A 20,252-nucleotide genomic window follows, 5' to 3' on the forward strand; every position below is an offset into this window, starting at 1 on the left:
GTTCATCTGGTTCATTAAAACTTTGAGATGATAAAAACTTTGCTTGATTCATAATTCATTTGAGACTTATTTCATCTGGTTCTTGGTATTTTGCTTATTCGGTTGTGTTAATCCAAAGGATGGGAACTCTACATTCACTTCTTTATGTAAAGTGTGGGCATCTTGTTGGTTAGATCTTTATTTACCTTAGCTTTTACTTTATGCTTTAGGATAGTCCTTTCATCTTTGCCCATCTTCTTAAATTTTCAAAGCTTCTCCCTCTTTTTCAAAAACCTTCTTATGTTTGCAAACTCTTTTAAACCTTTTTGATAAAGCTTTATTTCAAATCTTTAGCCCTTTTATGGCTTTCTTTTAAAACCCTTTTTTTAAAGTTTAGACATGAACGATTTGATGGTGGAGATATAATCCCCTAATATCTTGATATCGATTGATATGATTGATTATTTTCCACTTGAAAGAGTTACTTGCATACTTGTTGATTTATCCAAGTTAGAGCCCTTCTTTCATTTGTGATGCAAAGAATCCATTTGTTGTTCAAGAATGATTGACTGAGTTTTCGCTCCTATGATGATAAAGTGTCTATCCTATTTTAAACAAAACCTTTTATGTCCCTTTTAAGTGGAACTACATTTTTTTAAATTATCCATTGTACTCAGAAGGTATGTAGGCACAAGATGTAACGTCTTGTCGAGCATAATTTTAAAATCAAACAAACTCTCTTTTGCACATAATTCTCTTTTTACACAGATTTACAAAAAGGTTCCTGTGGAATACCACATATGTGAGGGGTGTTAACACCTTCCCCTTGCATAATCAACCCCCTTGCATAATCACAAACAAAAAATTGGAAGAAGACACATTGGTACCACATACACAGACATAGAAATACATACCCGAAACATAACTTGTCGTCTTCGTGCGTCTTGGATGCTTTATACATTGCAATACCATAACTCGTCGTCTTCGTTTTCGCTAAGGACCTTCTTCGATTATGAAACTTAACAATTTTAGAGTTTCATTTGAAGGTGATGAACGAGCGAAAATGATGGAAGTAATTTTATTGGAGGTAAGTGAGAATGCTGAACTTAATTTTGTTTGAGGTAAGTAATGATTTTTTTAATCCATAATATTAACTAGAATATTTTTGAAAAATAAAATATTAAATTTCAAATTAAAAATGAATAACAGATTGATTTTAATGACATGACAAGTGACTTGATAAATCTTGGGGTGTCATGTCATTAAAAAATATGACAAATGAATAGGGGCCATAAAAAAATCTCGTTATTTGATATTGGGGGACCTAATAGCTGGGATTTTTTAATAGGAGGACTAAAATGATTGAAAAATTAATAAAGCTTTAAAACTGGTGCAAGGTGGAGTAGTTTGCCTTGGTGATAATAAGGCTTGTAAGATTCATGGTATTGGTACGATCAAACTTAAAATGTTTGATGATCGTGAGTTTCTTCTTCATAATGTGAGGTATGTTTCAGAACTCAAGCGAATTTTGTTATCTATAAGCATAATGATCTAGGTTATTGCACTAGAGTTGAACGTGGAGTGTTGAAAATTTCGTATGATGAAGTGATTATTGCTAAAAGGTCTAAAATATGTGGTTTATATATTTTAGAAGGTTCAAATATTTTTATTAATTCTTCATTAACTAGTGAAGACTTTCATGACAAGAAAGAGCTATGAGATTTGAGGTTAGAGCGCTATGAATTCCTTGAGTCTGTTTCAGAAGTGTATAATGAATTTTGCAGAAAAAAGGGATAAAAATGCATGTTACTACTGAGTTGTTATTGAGTTTTTGGGGAATGGTTGTTATCAAAGCAGCTTACTTAGTTGGTAGAGAATTTCTTCAGAGAAAGAATAGTAAAAACAAAGGAAAAAGTTGTTAGAAACTATAATGGAGAAAACTCAGTTTAAGATGTAGTTTCCTATTATGGATACTAGTAGTAGTGAGGGAACAGTTACAGAGATTTCTGATTATCATTTGACTCATAAAAAGGTAAGGAGGGAAATTGTAGCATCTCAAAGGGTAGCATATACTAATCTTAAGTTATTATTGCTAAAAACTATTTATTTTAGTTGCTATTGTTGTTTTACCTCACATGTCAAAATTTTAATTAAAATTGAACCTTTTCATTATTCAAAACAATTATCAAGTATCAAGTAACACCTTATTTTTAACATTTTGTTGTGTTTTACTATATTTAAAACGTGTTTGGTAAATTGTATTCCTTAGGATATTGATTTTGGTGTTTTTCAACTTATGATAACAAATAGACATACTTGTCTAACCAATTAGAGAGGAACTAGTAATGAGGGTGAGACTTAATTAGATTACCATTAAAAAATTGTACATAATTTACCCACCAACCAATATAAAATAAATAGTAATATAAGTAAATTGGTAAATGATAATTTGGATTAGTTGTTGAAGAAATTACCAGCAACTTTACAAAAATAACCAAAAAAACTACCATGAATTAAATTGTCTAACTTAAAATAGACCTAATCACCTGTCTTATCTTGTTAGCATGATTTTGTTTGTATTTGATTATGACTTATTTCTAATTTGATTGGATTCTAATAAAAGACTTGTGAGGGAGGGCATTAATGGACAGCAAAGCAAACACACTTGGCGTATCAAATATCTATTAATTATTTGAATAAGAATATGAATTAACAAGAAAATAAAAAAAAAACATGACAACAAATAAACAAAAAAATAAAAAAAATAAATACCAAGCACACTAGGCCTAATGTGGTTCTGTTATATGTAGGCCAAAATACAGTATTGTTTATAGAATAAGCTATTCATACATTAAATTCATAGTATATACTATTTGCAAAGATGTAAACAGTATTTTTATATTATTTTGATTTCTTAATATGTATTTTTTAAAATAATTTTAACTAATGAAATATTAAAATTTGATTAATACATTTTGAAGTCTAGTTAATATATATATATATATATATATATATATATATATATATATATATATATATATATATATATATATATTCTATCATTAAAAACTTATTATATATACAATTTAAACTTTGATTAATATTATGTATAGAATTGATTAATACAATTTATAACTTTATCAATGAGTTTTCAAACATAAAAAAAATTAAATAGTAAAATAAAATTGGTTAATACATTTATAATTTAATATAATAGTATGTATTTTTTTATTAATAAAATAGTGAAAATGATTAATAAATTATAAGAAAAATAGTTGGTTAATCACATACATTTTTATAGTTAAATATAATTGTGAATTTAGTTAATGACCCAACCTTATTTTTATGTTGCAAAATAAATTTTAAAATAAATTTTTTTAGTAAAAAATACTGTTCAATATATATATATATATATATATATATATATATATATATTAGTTTGCTTATACAAACAGGACAAAATATATTATTATTAAACCACTCACATTCCACAATTTGTATCGACGTTATGCTACGTGTTTGCTTCTTGGCTTCTCATGTCAACTTCTTTGTTTTTGTTTGTAACGAAAGTAAGCTCAAAAAATAATGATGATTTGTCCTATTGATTGATTGTTCTTGTTCTCTTAATAACAAATAATTTTAGTAGTCGTGAGTTGTCATGTAGTAAATTGGGTATCTTTGCCTCTCTTTGATGATAATTTTGAATATCTTAAGTTGTGCTAGCTGTTACCATATGCATTGCGTTGCGTGGTTTATAGGCCATACGTGTCTTGTATCCTATCCAAATTATTGATACTAAGGTAAGAGCCAAATAATTCTAATATCTCCGTCAACTAAGATTGATTGATAACGCCTAAAACTATAGAATAGAAGACATTCACAACTTTTCAATTTTAAATTTTTGGATTTTGTCTCTTTCTTGCGTCTCTCAACACTTGTGAACTCGAATAAATTTAAGAAAGATTGGATGCAATTTAACTTCCGATTAATGTTAGTAAAATCTATAGACGTTGTAAATTGTAATAAATGTGTTACAATCAGCTTGAATCATCTTTGCATTGTAAAAATAAAAATTGGTGGTTGAAAACGTTGTATCAGTTTGAATCAAGGAACTAAATAATCTTAGTAATTTAGATATTATAAAGTTATTTGAAAAATTAGCCGAACATGGAAATGAACTAAAATTATTCGTCGTTAATGAAGTAAGGTTGAAAATTAAAGATAAAGAGAAAGGAAAAGAAAAGAAATAGGATTTTTTTAAAAAACTTCATCATCCAAAGCTAGTAAATTAAAGGAAGAAGGTAAAAATTCGGACGAAGAAGCTCCTAAAAAAGAGGAGATGGGTTTATTCGTCAAAAAACACTACAATAGATATTTGAGAAAGAACAAGCTCAAACACACTGACAAGGGTTTAATCAACTTTAGAAACATTCACCCTCCTAAGAGAGAATACATGAAAAGGATGATGACATTACGTGTTACGAGTGCGGTAAATCGGGTCATTATAGAACAACATGTCCCAGTCTCACCAAACATTATAAAAAGAAAGATAAGGAATTCTACAAGACGAAGGAAAATAATTCCATAGGTCGTAAAGCCTATATCTGTTTACTGTAATTTCCGGTAAACAACCGCTAGTCCTCCAAACTATGAATATACTTTGGTTACTTGCAGGATCGACTAGATTGATCCTAGGACATGTGTCGAAAAGTTGTATTTTACGATGACTTGGTTCATACTTTCTTGGTTTTTTAGTTCCTTTTATAATGTGATGGTATAACTCTATGGATGACTACGAAATGAAACTAAGTACAAAGGTAACGAAACATAAATTGGTTAGACAATAATCATAAATAAACTTTGACAAATATGTAAACAAAATTTAAATTGCGAATATGAAAAGAATTGAAGAGAAAGTAAAGGAAATTAAAGATACTTCGATCTTATAATAAAAAAACGAACATATACAAGGTGTTGGTGTTACACGTACATTTCTCAGTGAAAACTCTTTCTCTAACGCTTGATACTTGAGTGATTTGTGAGTAATTTGTACAAAATGAACACCCCGGATCCTACTACTAAGACCCTTATTTATACTAATTCGACCCTAACGGTCCTATGCTAACAAAACGCCACGTTGCCCGTATGCATGCGCTTCGAATCCCCGGGGCTCCACCTGTCCTTTTTTATTCAAACGAAACTTTTCGAGTTTCAAATCTTCCCGCTCGAACCTTATTCGATTCGTGACAACGTGTCTTTCGTGAGAATGTATTAAAATGCCTTAAGTTTAAACAATCTTTGTATTTCGAAGACTACTCAAGGCTTCGAAGACTGCCTATCTCGATTCAGCTTCGATTTAGGAATCTTCATTATATATAACATTCTTAAAAATAGCTACTCGAAGCCATTCTTTCTCCGAAACTTACATCTTCGAAGAATATACACATTACTCGAAATCTCCAGCTAACAAATTGCCCCCAATAAATGCCTGTTTTGGATAATTTAATAGAAATAGGCATTTCTTGATATTATGAGATTTCGATCTTCTCACAACCTTTTGAGTTCCAAGACTCTGAATAACGTCATAACCATTTATGACCTTTCTTTCAAATATGTCTTGTCGTTTTCAAAAACGTCCCTTCAGGACGTGCGTTCCCACGTCTTAACATTATTCATGATTATTGCTCCTAGATACTAGGAGTAAGGCTAATAACTGTTCGACCGTCAGGGGAATAAATCAGCTGCTGACGCGTGTCTCAGTAACTTTATTAATTAAAATAATAAAATAGGGATTTGAAAAGATTTTACTAAACCTTTAAATATGAAGTTTTCAATGTTTAGAATACTTTCCTCTTCATTCTTCGTCGTCTCTTAACATCTCCAAACGCAGAAACAAAATCCTTTCTTATTCCACCTCTATTTCTGAAGAAATTCATCCATAGCGTCCTCCACTGTTTAAAACCCAACAATGGAAACAATAGACGCTCTTCAACCTGTCTATTAACTTCAACGCCCTACACAAGTGGGAAATCAGCAATACATTCCATAGCCAAATCTGGAAGAAACTCGGGCTATTTATGCTTCCTAGGTAATTATCCCTTTCCTTCTTTCTGAAAAAACTCGTGCTTTCATGGGTCCTCTTCCTGGTCATGACAATCCTCTTCAAAATAATAGCAAAATGTTCAAGACAAATGATAGGAGATGCTTCTATGTTCATCAAGTTTGATGAGAAAGAAAGCGGCCAGGTCACCTATGGAGACAACACAAGAGGTAACATATTAGGAGAAAGTGTATTGTGGAAAATCCATATACAATCACCATTGAAAATATGCTTTTAGGGTTAAAGGGCTTAAACATAAACTTCTTAGTGTTAGCCAATTATCTGAAAAGGGTACATCTTTACTTTTGATGCTATTAGTTATTCAAAGCATAAGGTAGTAACGGACCTTGCACTACTACAAATAACATTATTTATGATGAAGCTTTCACCTCGAACATGCTAAAAACCGAGTGTATATATAGGTCCCAAGAATGAAATGTTTGATTTTTTAAAAGAAAATAACAACTTTTTCCTCGGTTTTATAAAAAACAAAGGTAACATAGCTATAATTGAGCGCCATGTTTTATCCTAAAAAAATAATAAACGTATTCTCTTGGTTTTTTGGAAAATCGAGGGAATATAGCTGTATGGGATATCGTTTCAAATTTCCATTCATGCATTTAAAGTTTTTTTCAACGATTTCTCACTTGGCGTCTTTCCAGATTCCATGCTTTTCTTTGTTAATTAGTAACTCTCAAAATCTTTTTTATATCAATAAACAAGAATATGCAAATATGCAATAATAGAAAAGGAAATATATTATTATTAATAATAAAAACAGGACAATCGATAACTATTCCACATATTCAAACTTCTAACTCCACTCAACTTCAACATTATATCTATTAGCTATCTCTAATTGAGAGAAAAATTCAGAAAGAACTCTGCCATATGGTATGAGGAATTTCCTCTCCAGAGATGATTATCATTTCTTTTAAAAATTTAAAAATGGTAAGAGGAATATTAACTCTGGCGCTGCGGGTAAGAAAGTACAAGAGATGTTTGTCATCCCAAGTAACCGTTTCCATTTGTTTCTCTCTTGGATGGAGATTTGACACTAAAAGTTGATACCAAACTTTTACAATTGGGTATAGAGTAACAGGACTGGTGGGTTTATCTATGTTGGCATAAATTAGGTGAAGGAGGGTTGAGTAGACATTGTTGAATCTAATAATGTTCAATATAATTACCTTCCCCTTCTTGGTTTATTGTCTGAGTAATAAGTGATGAAGTAATGGTGATAGGAGAGCCATTGACATAGGACTGAATTACCTCAATATCATGACCATTTGGCACAACGAAGACATTTAACCTAAACTCTTTAACAAGATTGATGTAGATGTGGCCATGAAGAATATCAAAGTAGCCATTCAACTTTTGTTAGGAAATAGTTTTCCTTAGATCAAAACCTTTGTATTTCAAATCATCTAAATCAATAAACTTGTCATTGATAATGAACAAAATATTTTCATCCATTTTTGAAGAAAAGAAAATACGTTGAAACTAGGTTTGAAGACACAAATAGTTAAAAATGAGATGTTGAAAATAAGTATATTGTTTAAATAGCTCAAAATCCTCCTTGAAAATCCAAAAGATACGTAACATTTCGAATATGGATGATCATTGCTATTCTAGGGATATAATTTGAGTGCACGCCATATTTTAGAAATAAAACCACATCTTACCTAGGATTTTTTTATAATCGAGGGAAAAACAATTCAGAAACTTTTATTTTTATTATATTTTTTATTCGCAAACTAAATGATCTATCCCGTCGGTTTTCTTAATAACAGAGGAATAAAATAATCAAATTTTACTATAAAAGCACTCCTTAAACAGATCACATTGATCCGCTGTCGCGCACGTATCAAAACGAGTAGTTTTTCAAAAACGTAGTACAACGACAAATTAACTCGGATTATCGTTCTCACAAGGATTCTTGAGTTTACTAACCGAAATAAAAATGGGGGGGGGGGTTGGTTTGGTTTCTGATTAACAAAAAGTGCTTAAAACAAGTGATTCTAAAAATAAGCTGTTATGAAAATAAGTGATTATGGGATAACTCAATCTACCGATTCAATTCCTACCAATCATCGATTATTATAAGATTACTATCCTAAGCGGATTCCATTCCCGTTCGATTACAATATAATTGACAAGCGCAACAATATTATATGAATTATACTTCCCGTTTTCCGAATTAAGCATTCGGTTAAACATACAACGGATTAACGATAAAGCATACGGTAAAACACGAATAAATTGGGAACATAGATCAATCGAACCAAACAATCTACTCTATGAATAATCAGATTAAGCAAATGATAAACACACAGTGTAATACAGTGGGAGAACTGACTTTTGGAAATGTCGCAAACAAATGTTGCGGTGAGCAAGAGTCGCCACCGACTTTTATTTTATCCAATTAGGAAAGGCATAAAGAACAGGAAAGACCTTATTTGAAAAGAGATTGAGTTCGGGGGGTAAGTTATACAAAGGGAAGGTGTCAGCACCCTTTGTATCCATGGTTATCCATGGGCTCTTAATTGCTTAGCTCACTTCGTTTGTTTGAAATGTTTGAAAAGTGTCGTGTGTGTTTAGAAAAATAGTTTGATTTTGAGAATGTCTAAAAAGACAACGTTAGAAAACGGGGTGTGAAAAGCATTTGATTTATTTGAATTGATTGTGAGCAAGCACTTAAGAGTTCCTACCCTAAGTTCGTAATGTCTTTCCCATACTTTATAGTTTTTCCTTGGGAGATAGTACTATCCATACCATTTGAGGGTAGTTAGTCCTATACATTGGATGTGCGGGTCATCGAAGGATCGTTGAATCGTCATAGGGGCTATCCATACCATAAAGAGGGTAGGAAGTCCTATGAATAGTCATAAAGGCAACAAGTAAGGATACCTTAGCATTCGAGGGGCTATCATCATTTATCGTGGTGACATCGAGATACAAGATCGTTTTTAATCGTAGGCAACTTGAAGGGACTACGATCTTTTATCGAAGGGACGATGATGATTTTTATCGAAGGCAGCGTTACGCTAAGGTATCCCTATGCTCGAGGGACTTGACTATTATTTCCCGAAAGACAACGTAAGAGGGGATTACCCTTAAAGTGCGTGTGTGTCACAATCAAGTGATTCAATTCGATTATATTTATCTTGTATAAATTATTCTAATTCAATTCAGGGGTTGCACTCCCTAATTACTAACCACGCAACAAATATTGTGCATAAATTAAAGTGCGGAAAGTAAAATCCTAAGCTATTACAGTTTTTAGGGATGGGGGATTTACAATAAACACCTGTAGGGGGTTTGCGGAAAATAAAAGATGGAAATTAAGAAAAAAAACTAATTAATTATTACATTAAAAAATATTTAAATAAACTTGAATCGTCGTCAAATCTTCGATAACCTGAAAATCAAGGATGAAAGTAATAGGATTAGTGTATGAAGGAACTATTTATCATAATCCTGATTAAAATAATTGATTTAAAATTATGTGCGAAAATGATTAATTTTGATGTTTTAAGTTAATTATAAAAAAAACCATGCAAGACAATTAATTTTTAAATGTTAAAAAAACAAATTTTGATGAAATTTAAAAAAACGAGTTCTCAATTAATAATTAAAATAAAACATTATTTTTAGTTAATATATTAAAAAAAAAATTAATAGTTAATGAATAACAAAATAATTTAAGAAGAATTATATAATTAAAAAAGAAATTAAAAATCTTAGCTTCGGATCCTGTGTGGAGGTCTCCTGGAGGTTCATGGTGCGCTTGCAGCTCCATAAGCGTTGGGTCTGAAAAGCTGGTAATCTGAAGGCTAATGATGAAAGCGCATCATAACCAGGCATAGGCATGCGAGCACTGGATCTGTGAATAAGAAACTCAAAAAATTTAATTGTACAAAGCCTGGGTTTGAACCCAAGTTTGTGTGATCATTGGACTTTGCTTTCCACCAACCTCACTGCACATGTTAATCGTTTAATAACCAGTTGCGAAATAATAAATATAAAGGCAATATTTCACAAAGTATTTTCAAATTAATCAAACTGTGGGCCCCATCTGTGCATAGAGGACCAATCAGAATAGGGGACAGGTGTTGAATCTGTTGACCAGCCGGTGGCGTCGTGACACACATACGGAGAGAGAAGTAAGAAGTTGACTGACGAATGGAATTAAGCCACACATGGGTCACTACTATTCATCATCTTCCTCAACTTCCCATCCAAGATTACCTGCGGATTTTCTTGCGAAAACTCCTACGGATTTTGTTGCGTTTTTTTTGGAAAATTCAAATCCTGCATAAACATGATTAGACAAAGAAGCCAAGCACCCAGATATGTTAATTAAGATGCCCTGAATCTATTGGGACCATCGTTTTGGATCTAAGCACGTTGTATCAACGAAAACGAAAGCCTCTATGGTTCATGCCCTAACAATGGTGGCCTTCATTTCCGGCCTTAAAGCTGTCTTAAATAGTACCAGAAACTCATACAAAGCGTTAGATTCCATGGAAGTACATCAAAACATAATAATCGAAATTCAAGAATGCATGAACAAATATGAATATGGTACGATCATTCTGCATGTTATGGAACCTCAATAATAATGCATTCTTACTCTTCACTACCTGTAGAAGAGGTTAGGATGATTGTCCAGGCTTGGAAAATGCAGGAATCGTGAAAACGAATTTCTCACTTTTTCTTTGAAACTTTGAGTGATTAGGGTTCTTGTTGGAGGCCAGGGTTCGTTTTTCTTGAGTCTGAATGTTTAGGGAATATATAGTGGATGGATTGGGGTTAATAATCTTGGGTAAGAAGTCTTGGAATGATTAAAAAAGATTTTGTTTGGAAAATTATATGAAACTTTCTAAATTAAGCTCAATCTATTTTCCACAACTTCTCCAACGTATTTTCTGGCCCTTTTAAGTGTATTAGGTCTATATTCAATGAATGATATCTTTTGTATGATTTGATTTAATTTGATTTAAATTGAATTTAAATGAATAAATCCAAAAATAAATGTAATAAAATCATAAAATAATTATCAAATGATCTTTGGGCCTTTAATAAGCTTACTATCACGTGGAGCATCCAAAACCCTAGGCCCAATACTCAAAACTTTAAATTTGACCATTTAGATTTTTCACACTTTTCTTGAAAATCGACCAACTTGTACCAAGCATACCTCCCTCATTTTTAATCATATGAAGGTGTTCTTATACTTTTTAGAAAGCTCAAAGAGTCCTCTAAAATATCATTTTGGTTTCACCTTCATTGAGTTTACCATGTTCATTTACCATCCTTTGAGAAAAGTGTCTTTTTGTTGGCTTTCAAAAGGACCTATAATGTATTAGCTTGTATCTTTCAACTGGTGCATTTCTTGACTTTGGACCCAACATCAAAGTTGTAGAGAATGAAATTTCCTTGAGGAAAGGCTTTAGTTGGGGAATTTCTGATAAAGTATGAAAGAGATATGACTGGTCAAAGTTGGGTTGACTTTCTCCTAGAAACATATGAGGCCTTAGAAGTTCAGTTTCCTTGAAAAGAATCACAACCCTAATTTTGGGCCATGTCACTTAGGAGAAGCTTTTATCTGGTGAAAACCTTGAATACTCTTGGGCAATTGAGAATACTTGAGTATGAGGAGACAAATTGTCTTAAACTATAGTGGGCAAATTTTGGGGTATGACACACAGTCGGATTGAAGGAATAGGAATTGAGCAAAATTATATTAATCTCTTAGTAAATAGGAACCTGAATCCGATAGATTAACCAAGAGGAATTAGTTCTCCATGAATTGGTTCAAGCTTTCAAAAATTCGTGAATAGTAAAAACGTGAATAGTAGCTGTATGGCCAGATCTAGACTAAAGAGAAGACAAAAGGAAATTCAGGTCATAATAACCCAACTGGGTCAAAAACATTTAGAACCCGACCCACAATTGACCAAAACTAAAACAAACTAAGGCTGCAACTTAAAACGAAAGTTTGGAAATTATGCGCTCTGAATCTGACTTTGACTCCAATACGAAAGTCGTAGCTCTCCCTCTTAGCTTTCCGGCGATTATTATAAATCCTCAATCGGATTCCTGGAACTCCAGTTATGATCGTTTTCGTGAAAGCTGCCAAAGCCGAAAATAAAATACAAAAATTAAATAAGGGTAAAAAATAAAATAAAATATGAAAACACATTAAAATATAAAAATAATCAAAACAAACCAAGGAAATGCTTGAGTACAAACATGGAAGGACGTGCATAAAAATGCACTGATCACATATCCTAATGTTAACTTGTACGCAACATTCTTTGGGATGAACTGTAAGATAATGAAACCTTGGAACTTAAGAAGCTTGAAAAAGTTCTCTATGATGGATTGCAAGTGTAGAAAAATATCTTTCAATGGTTGAAATAAATATCTCCTTTAGAAGTTGGATGCATTCAATCCATATAACATTTTCCAATGTTTGGAATAAATAACTCCTTACAACAAACAGTGGTGGAGCCAGAAAAATTATGAAGCCCGGGCAAATTTTCACTGGTTCCGCCAGTGGCTTTATAATTTATTAATTTTCTATCAAGACAGTAATTGACATAATAATTTTTTATACGAATCGTAACAGATATGCAAACTAACCAGAATAATAGAGTGCTCTTGTTGCTCTTGATTGTGGAAATCCCATAACCTGAAGGTCTTCAAGCAATTTTTCATTCACTTTTGGAATAGCCACTTTTTGTACAAGAATGAAATGATAGAAACTGCAACAAATATGAAAAAAAAATACAGAAAATGACATTATATGACACCAATGTTATTAGTATTACATGTTATATTACAAGTACTTGATAATGTGAAGCACAAATAATACTACTTGTAATAAGTGTCCAAACCAAGTGTTGAAGGATCCCTCGCAGCTAGATTTTTTTTTATTAAGATAGCAACCTAAAACATAAAACTTAAATGCATTTTTGAGAAATTTTTTTGTTAAAGCATCCTACATATTCTTGAATTCATTTGAAAGGAAAAAAGTATGTGATAACACCTTTGTATCATCGAAACAACCACGGGACAACACTGCCTGCATATAAAAATGACTCCATATTAAATGTGCTTCAGTCAGAACCATAAAATCTATCAACCAATCCTGTAACTGCGCTGGTAGAATTGGAAGCTGACTTTTTTGGAGGAACAACGATAACAATGGGATCATAGAAATGCAGCAATGTCTTCGTGTTTTCGTACAAACTGCTAGTTTCAATATATTGTGAAAGGTGCAGTGAAGCAGACATCAAATCAAAAGCAGTTAATCCAACCTGTCAAATGATGCATTGATTCGATCCCATTTAGGCATATATTACATTTATTTAACTTGAACCTAAAAAAATATTATCAAACTATAAAAAACGTGGGGGTTAAACTTTCTAAGCACTACACTGAAATCATAACAAGAAAAAGTCCCTCTGTAATATTCATAAATTAGAGGAAGACATGTTTTCACAACCTGTTAGTTGTTTCGAATTTAGGATCATATTTCCTTTTTTGAAAAAGCTTATAATCCTAGTAATAATAAAGGAATTAGTACTGCCATGTTTAGTTCAAACTACTTCATGGTTATTAGAAGAGTATAGTCCATGTTTAGTTGCTATTTGATGTCAACATGCTCTTAATTTAGTTAAAAAATTAGTTCAGTCATTCCATCGAACACTTGACATGCAAGTACGAAACGGTAAATACGTTAAGAAATTTGGCACTGATTGTGAAACCAGAACTGGACAACAATCACACAGCAGCAATCAAAGAAGAGAGACAAAAGAAGTTAGTGCGGTCATTCCATCGAAAACTTAGCATGCAAGTAGGAAACGATAAATACGTTAAGAAATTTGGCACTGGTTGTCAAACTAGAATTGAATAACAATCACATAACACTAATCAAAGAAGAGAGACGAAGAAGATTGTAACCGAAATCAAATCGAATTCTCACCTGAAGTTAGAAATCGAGTCATTCTCTGAATCAAGAGTTAGGTATACCATCTGCTCCATAAAAAAGCCGCGTTAGGAATATGTCGTTTTGTCCACTGAAAATTCTAGTAACACGCGCTCGATGTCAAACTGGATGTTATGACATCCACAATCATGCAGCACAGACAGTAATAACAAAACATCATAAACAGTAAAGAACACACAGAATTGTTTACCCAGTTCGGTACAAACAACCTACTCTGGGGGCTACCAAGCCAGGGATGAAGTCCATTATAAGTAGTATCAATTCAAAGCTAAACTCCCCCGTTTACAACTTCTCACTTAATCACTACCCAATGACCCTTCTACCTAGGTTCTACCTAGATATGGAATATCTCCATTCCACTCCCCCTTAATCACAGCAGTGATTACACATAAACAATAAACAATTACAAATAGAAGACACACTTCAAAACACACCTTGATCTGCTTAAAAGCTTCAATCAAGAGACACACACTCGTGCTTAAAAGCTTAGAGTGACACAACAAAAACACAAACTAATTCCAACGCAATCATCAAAGATAATAGCGTGGATCACAAGTAACAAAAACAGAACAATAGTTCTTCACAATACACAGTCATGGATAAACTACTCCACAACAATTATCAACATGATAATTGTTTGGATCACAAGAAGCACACCTGGTGGAAACACAGAGAGTTTAATAATCTTTTATGCTGAAAAACTCTACGGCTGAAAGTTGGATTTGCAGTCGATATATAGTCAGCTGGCAGAAGGACTTGGGCCATGGGCCTTTCATACATAAATTAGGGTTACCTATGTAAACCTAGTTTCCATATCATCAGGGTGATCACATACGTTGTGATTCAATCGATTTTAGCATAAAACAAACATCGCATAATATATAGTTTCCTAAAGAGACCTGAGATAAAAAAGGAAACCTCACAACTAAAAGATGACTGCTACTTCTGTCAGATTCCAATGTCAAGACACCAAGCATGACATCCATTGAAAAGTTTTACTAGTTCAAACATACGATCCTGCATAATTCCATATACATACACCAGGAATGTTTTACCACAAAATACAGCCAATTTAAAACACCTTCAATCTCCCCCTTTGGCAAATTTTTGGTTAAAACATTTTGTTACCACGATATCAGAGATTCTTTGCAGCATAGAACAAACACACAAATAAAGAAGATTGTGTATTAAAAGCAGCGTACCAGCACATACCAGTTAACTAAAGATTCATCCCGAATATACAAATTAGATGTCCAAAAAAAAACACAAAACACAATACCATCGTTACACATTACAGTATCAACCAACCATATCATTACTCCCCCTTTTTACCAGAAATGTTGCCAAAGTATCCTCAGAATAAAAAAAACAACGCTAGGGAAGATTACCATACACACTTGCTTTAGTCTTCAGACTCAGAGCTATTGAGTTCTACACTGTTATCAGTGCCATCATCAGGACTGGCTTCTTTCTCAATCTCACTGTCTGAACCACCATCATCTTCACCCTGTTCCTCCACATCAGCATCTGCAGATTTAGCATTTTCACTCGTTTCAAGAGAGCTGATCAATCTTTCAAGAGCCAATTTTCTAGACTCCAGCTCCTTACAGGTCTCTCGGAGCATAGCAATCATGGCAGTTTTACTCATAATTGTGCTCTCTTTTGATGGTCCAGCCGAAGTTGTGTTAACATCATGAACATGAGTTCCTTGGAAGAGCTTATGATGAAAGATTATAGGACTTGCTCTTTTGCACACAGAATCTTTGTCAGTCAAAATATTGGGAAATTGATTTAAGATGATTCCACAAATAAGGGAAGGGAAGGCAATGGGACCTTTGACACTATAGCTACCAGCATGCTTTAAGGTTTGCTTAAAAATATAAGTACCATAATCAGCTTTGGACTTAGTACCAATAGAAAAGATGAATTTACCTAGGAGAGCAGAGATTGTAGACTTATGTTGAGTTGGCACCCAGTTGGCAGCTCTAATCCTGTGAAGTACAATATACTTCACACTTAGTTTGCTCATAGTCAACTTCCCTTTGACAGGCCATGTCTTCACTTGACCAATAATAATCTCTTTGCACATTTGATTATCAGACACTTCCAGCTGATTATCAGACACTTCCAGCTCTGGCTGAGCTTCATTTGACCTTTCCAGAAATTTGTTGATCACAGTGGGCGAGAAGTTAATACATTTTCCTCTGACAAACACTTTTAAATACTCCTCAGTTTCCTTATTGCCACAGTCTTCATGTAGATTCACAATGAACTCCTTCACTAGGACTCCATAACACTTAGAGAGTTGAGTCACAATCTTCATTAGTCCAGCCTCATGAATAAGATTCATGATCTCTTCATACTCAAGAGCATTCTGAGCAAGTTCTCTCTCTAAGGCCAGTCTTTTCTGATAGACAAATTTCCATCTGAGTACACTGGAGGGATAATGAAAGGAAATGTTATCAATAGGTACTTCAGGAACACTAGCAGCCAGTTTGCTAGTAGAGACCTTCTTCTTGGGATGAATGTCATTGACATCAGCAGTGTAACACCCTATTTTTATTAGATTTTATTTAATTAGGATTATTTGATATTTGATAATTGTTTGTGTGTTTATTTAATTATTGTTTGAGTAATAATTATTTGATTGTATGGTAATATGTTACTTAGCTAATTAATAAATGGTAGAATTTTATTAGAATTAGCTATTGGGCTTAATGGGAATTAGAAATGAGAATAGTGGATGGGTTAAGCCCAATGAGATAATGAGATTTAGAAGAGAATTTTATGAGTTAACCTAAATTAGATAGAAAGATAGAAAGAATAGTAGAAAGAAGAAAAGAGGCATAGAGACGAGAAGAGGATTGTAGATTTCTTAAAGTTAGAAAGAGAAATTCAAGAGGTAAGGGTTTGAATCCAAGTTCTTATAGTTACATGATTGGGTAATGTGTGTTTGTGTAATCTTTCATCTCTTCATTTCATAGTTTTGGAAAAATGTTAGGGTTATGATAAAACAATGAGATTTTATGATTTGTTCATGTTTAATGTGTTGTATGAATGACCCATGGTTAGAAACATGATTAGGAACATCATATGTGTGCCAATTTTGCTTTCAATTGATGTATGGATTGTGTTTGGGTTAATGGGTGTTGTATGAGGGGAATGGGGAAGAAAATAGTGATTTTCTGAGTTTTACACAGCATAGGTCGACCTACACAGAGGCATGAGTCGACCTGAGCAGCTTAAAACAGCAGAAAATCCATTTTCCTTCAGCATGCGTCGACCTGTAGATGCTTTGCGTCAACCTATAGCATGCCTTGCGTCGACACATGAGTCGACGAGCGCTTACCCGAGAGGGATGGGAAACAGCCATGCGTCGACCTATGATTTCCTTGCGTCGACCTACAGACTTCCATTTTTGGTAGATTTCTGTAAAGACCATAACTTTTGATCCGTAACTCCGTTTTATACGCCGTTCGAAGCGTTAGAAAGCTAAGGAGATTTTCTATATGATAGAGTAGGGTTGATTGGCATTTTTTAATTTAATTATGATGTTAATTGAAAATAACATGTAATTATATGTGTATGTTATGGATGAATCTTGTATGATCAATGCTCATGGATGCCTTATGAGATGTTAATGTCATGAACTATGTGATTGATTGATAAATGCGAATTAATGTGTGATATTGGATTGAATGTCATGTTGTGTAATGTTGTGCAAAGTTGTAAAGATGTGATTGTGTAGTTTAAGAGATAGAGAGATCGTCTTAAATGCATGAGTCTTGTTTTGTTGCACACGTACACAAGCATGAGTCTTTGAAAGTGGCAATGTTGGGTAATCTCGCGAAGGTTATTTACTTGTCCCAAACGTAACGAGTATGGGGTTTGAAGGCTTAACGATTATGGGGCTTTGAGGTGGTTATCTAGTCTTGAGAGAATGACAATCGGCATGACCGGAAATGATAACGGAGGGATCCATATGCGTATCGCATAGAGTCACACTTGAGTCGCACGTGTCAGTGTAAAATGTTGTTATGTGTGATTATGTGGTATGAATGTGTGGATGTGAATTTGATTGATATGCATGTATGTGGAATTATGATTCATTTTATATGAATTAGAGAATGTGATGAGAATGAGCTATATGTGATTGATACATATTTGACGTGAAATGTGAAATATATGTATATGTATGAGTGATATATGTGTATATATGTAAATCGTCAATATATGAGGTTGTGAATTTGAAAGCGATGCTTAATGGTATGGAACATGTTAACTTTTTATCGGAGATAAATGCATGTTTTGAGAAGAATAAAGAATTGTGAAATGTATGCTTAATTATGTTTCACTTACCATTATTATGTTTTCTATAAGAAGTTGAATTCTCACCCTTCTGTTTGAATGTTATCCTTCATTAATAACGTGCAGGTTCCGACGAGTAGTAGCTTATCCTAGGATTTAGCCAAGGAGTTCCTGAGTTTTATTATTGGATTAGGTAGCGAGTCATATGCTCTGATCATGTAACACTTGGGGGGAATTTTCTTTAGGCTTATGCTTATGTTTGGATATTGCTATTTCCTATGTTTTGTGGAATATTCGGATGTATTTTGTTTGAGATCTCAGATATGTTGTTTAAGGCTATGTGGCCAAGATTGTGGATTTAAATGTTAATTCGAATTTGGTAGATGAATATAGTATGGGATATATCCATTGAAATTTTATTAGCAATTCAATTTGTTTTTCCGCAAGCGTTTATGCATAATGTATGAAAGCATGAGATTTACATTTGTGTTACAAATATGATCTTTGCATATTAAGAATGTATACTATTTTGTTCTAGGTTTTCATTGTGTTGAAAATAACATGTGACTTCCTTTTCCTTATGCATGATTACTCTGTGTGATTAATTGATATATTTGGGGTTAGAAAAGGGGTGTTACAAGCAGCAACATCAGAATTTGACTCATTCTCAGAACTGCTTCTGGCCTTTCTCTTCTTAGGCACCACTTTGCTCCATGCCTTCTTTGGTCCAATAGAAACGGACTTAGCCACTGCCTTCTTCTTCTGAGAGTCCTCAGCTACAACTTGCTTTCCTTTCCTTCTCATTAGCCTTCTGGCTATGCTTGGATTGATGGAAGCAACCAGGTCATCATCAGAGAGAACATCAAGGTTGATTACTTTGTCAGTCTGAGTTTTCTCTGGTTCTTTTTCTTTAGTTTGGCCTTTTTCAGTGTGATTTACACACGTGTTAGTAGAAACATTGCTGGGGATCTCTTCATTGTGTTCAGCACCATCAGGAATTTCAATGTGATCAATATTAACATCATTTCTTTTCTTGTCACTCACATGCACATTCTCATTCATTTCATCATTTGTTGGGACATAGGTGCCAGTGATGTCACTAACATGCCCAATGACATTTGACTTAGGAAGCACAGGATTCTCAGTACCAGGGATCTTGGATGAAACATTTTCCTCATTTAGGATTTGGGTAACAACTTTGACAATAGTGATATGATTATACCTTGAACCTTCTTTGGTTGGTTCTTCCTTAGAGGAAGGAACAGATGATTGAGAAATTTGACTAGAGTTGGGATTCCTAGGTCTTCTTGCAGTCTCTTTGGTTCTTCGTGCATGCATTGTTCTGGGTCGTTTTGTCACAAGATCGAAAGGGATTACCATCTGCAAAGGAGTGACTTCAAGAATCTCACTAGGGTTAATGGGAGCATTGGAAGCGTCTTGTTCACGAACAACAGAAGTGGACATTTTTGACGAAGACTGAGGAATAGATTGTTGAGACATTGAGGAAGATGTTGGAGACGATCTAAGTGTCTGGTTGTTTTTGTTGTTGGATGAGTGAAGAGAGAAGTGTAAGACCAGCGAAGTGGGAATGAAGGAATAGATGAAAGGGTTGAACTTGGAGGGGGAATTTAAATTTTAACCAATCATTAAATCTGAATTATTTTCTTTGTTCAAAAAATAGTTCCCTAGACACTGTAATTGCTATAACACTTCACAGGAGTAAATACCTAATTTGTCCTTCAAGATTTCAATTTGGAGAGTGCTCAGATTTTCAAGAAGGATGTCTCCACTAGGTAGCTTAGACTTTTCATGCTTCATGATAAAAACTTTGTTAACTGCAAGGTT

General features: G+C 33.4%; 1 protein-coding gene across 1 annotated transcript; it reads right to left on the reverse strand.

The window, feature by feature from the left end:
• Positions 1 to 15,501: 15,501 nt before the first annotated feature.
• LOC131634269 (uncharacterized) lies at positions 15,502 to 19,907 on the reverse strand. The gene is made up of 2 exons (XM_058904916.1): positions 19,046 to 19,907; positions 15,502 to 16,652 (listed from the first exon to the last, which is right to left on the reverse strand). The coding sequence occupies exons 1-2, from the start codon at positions 19,905 to 19,907 to the stop codon at positions 15,502 to 15,504; spliced, it is 2,013 nt and encodes a 670-aa protein (XP_058760899.1).
• Positions 19,908 to 20,252: the final 345 nt, after the last annotated feature.

Source organism: Vicia villosa, unplaced genomic scaffold (genome assembly GCF_029867415.1).
Source record: "Vicia villosa cultivar HV-30 ecotype Madison, WI unplaced genomic scaffold, Vvil1.0 ctg.001274F_1_1, whole genome shotgun sequence".
In the NCBI taxonomy this organism is placed as follows: domain Eukaryota; kingdom Viridiplantae; phylum Streptophyta; class Magnoliopsida; order Fabales; family Fabaceae; genus Vicia; species Vicia villosa.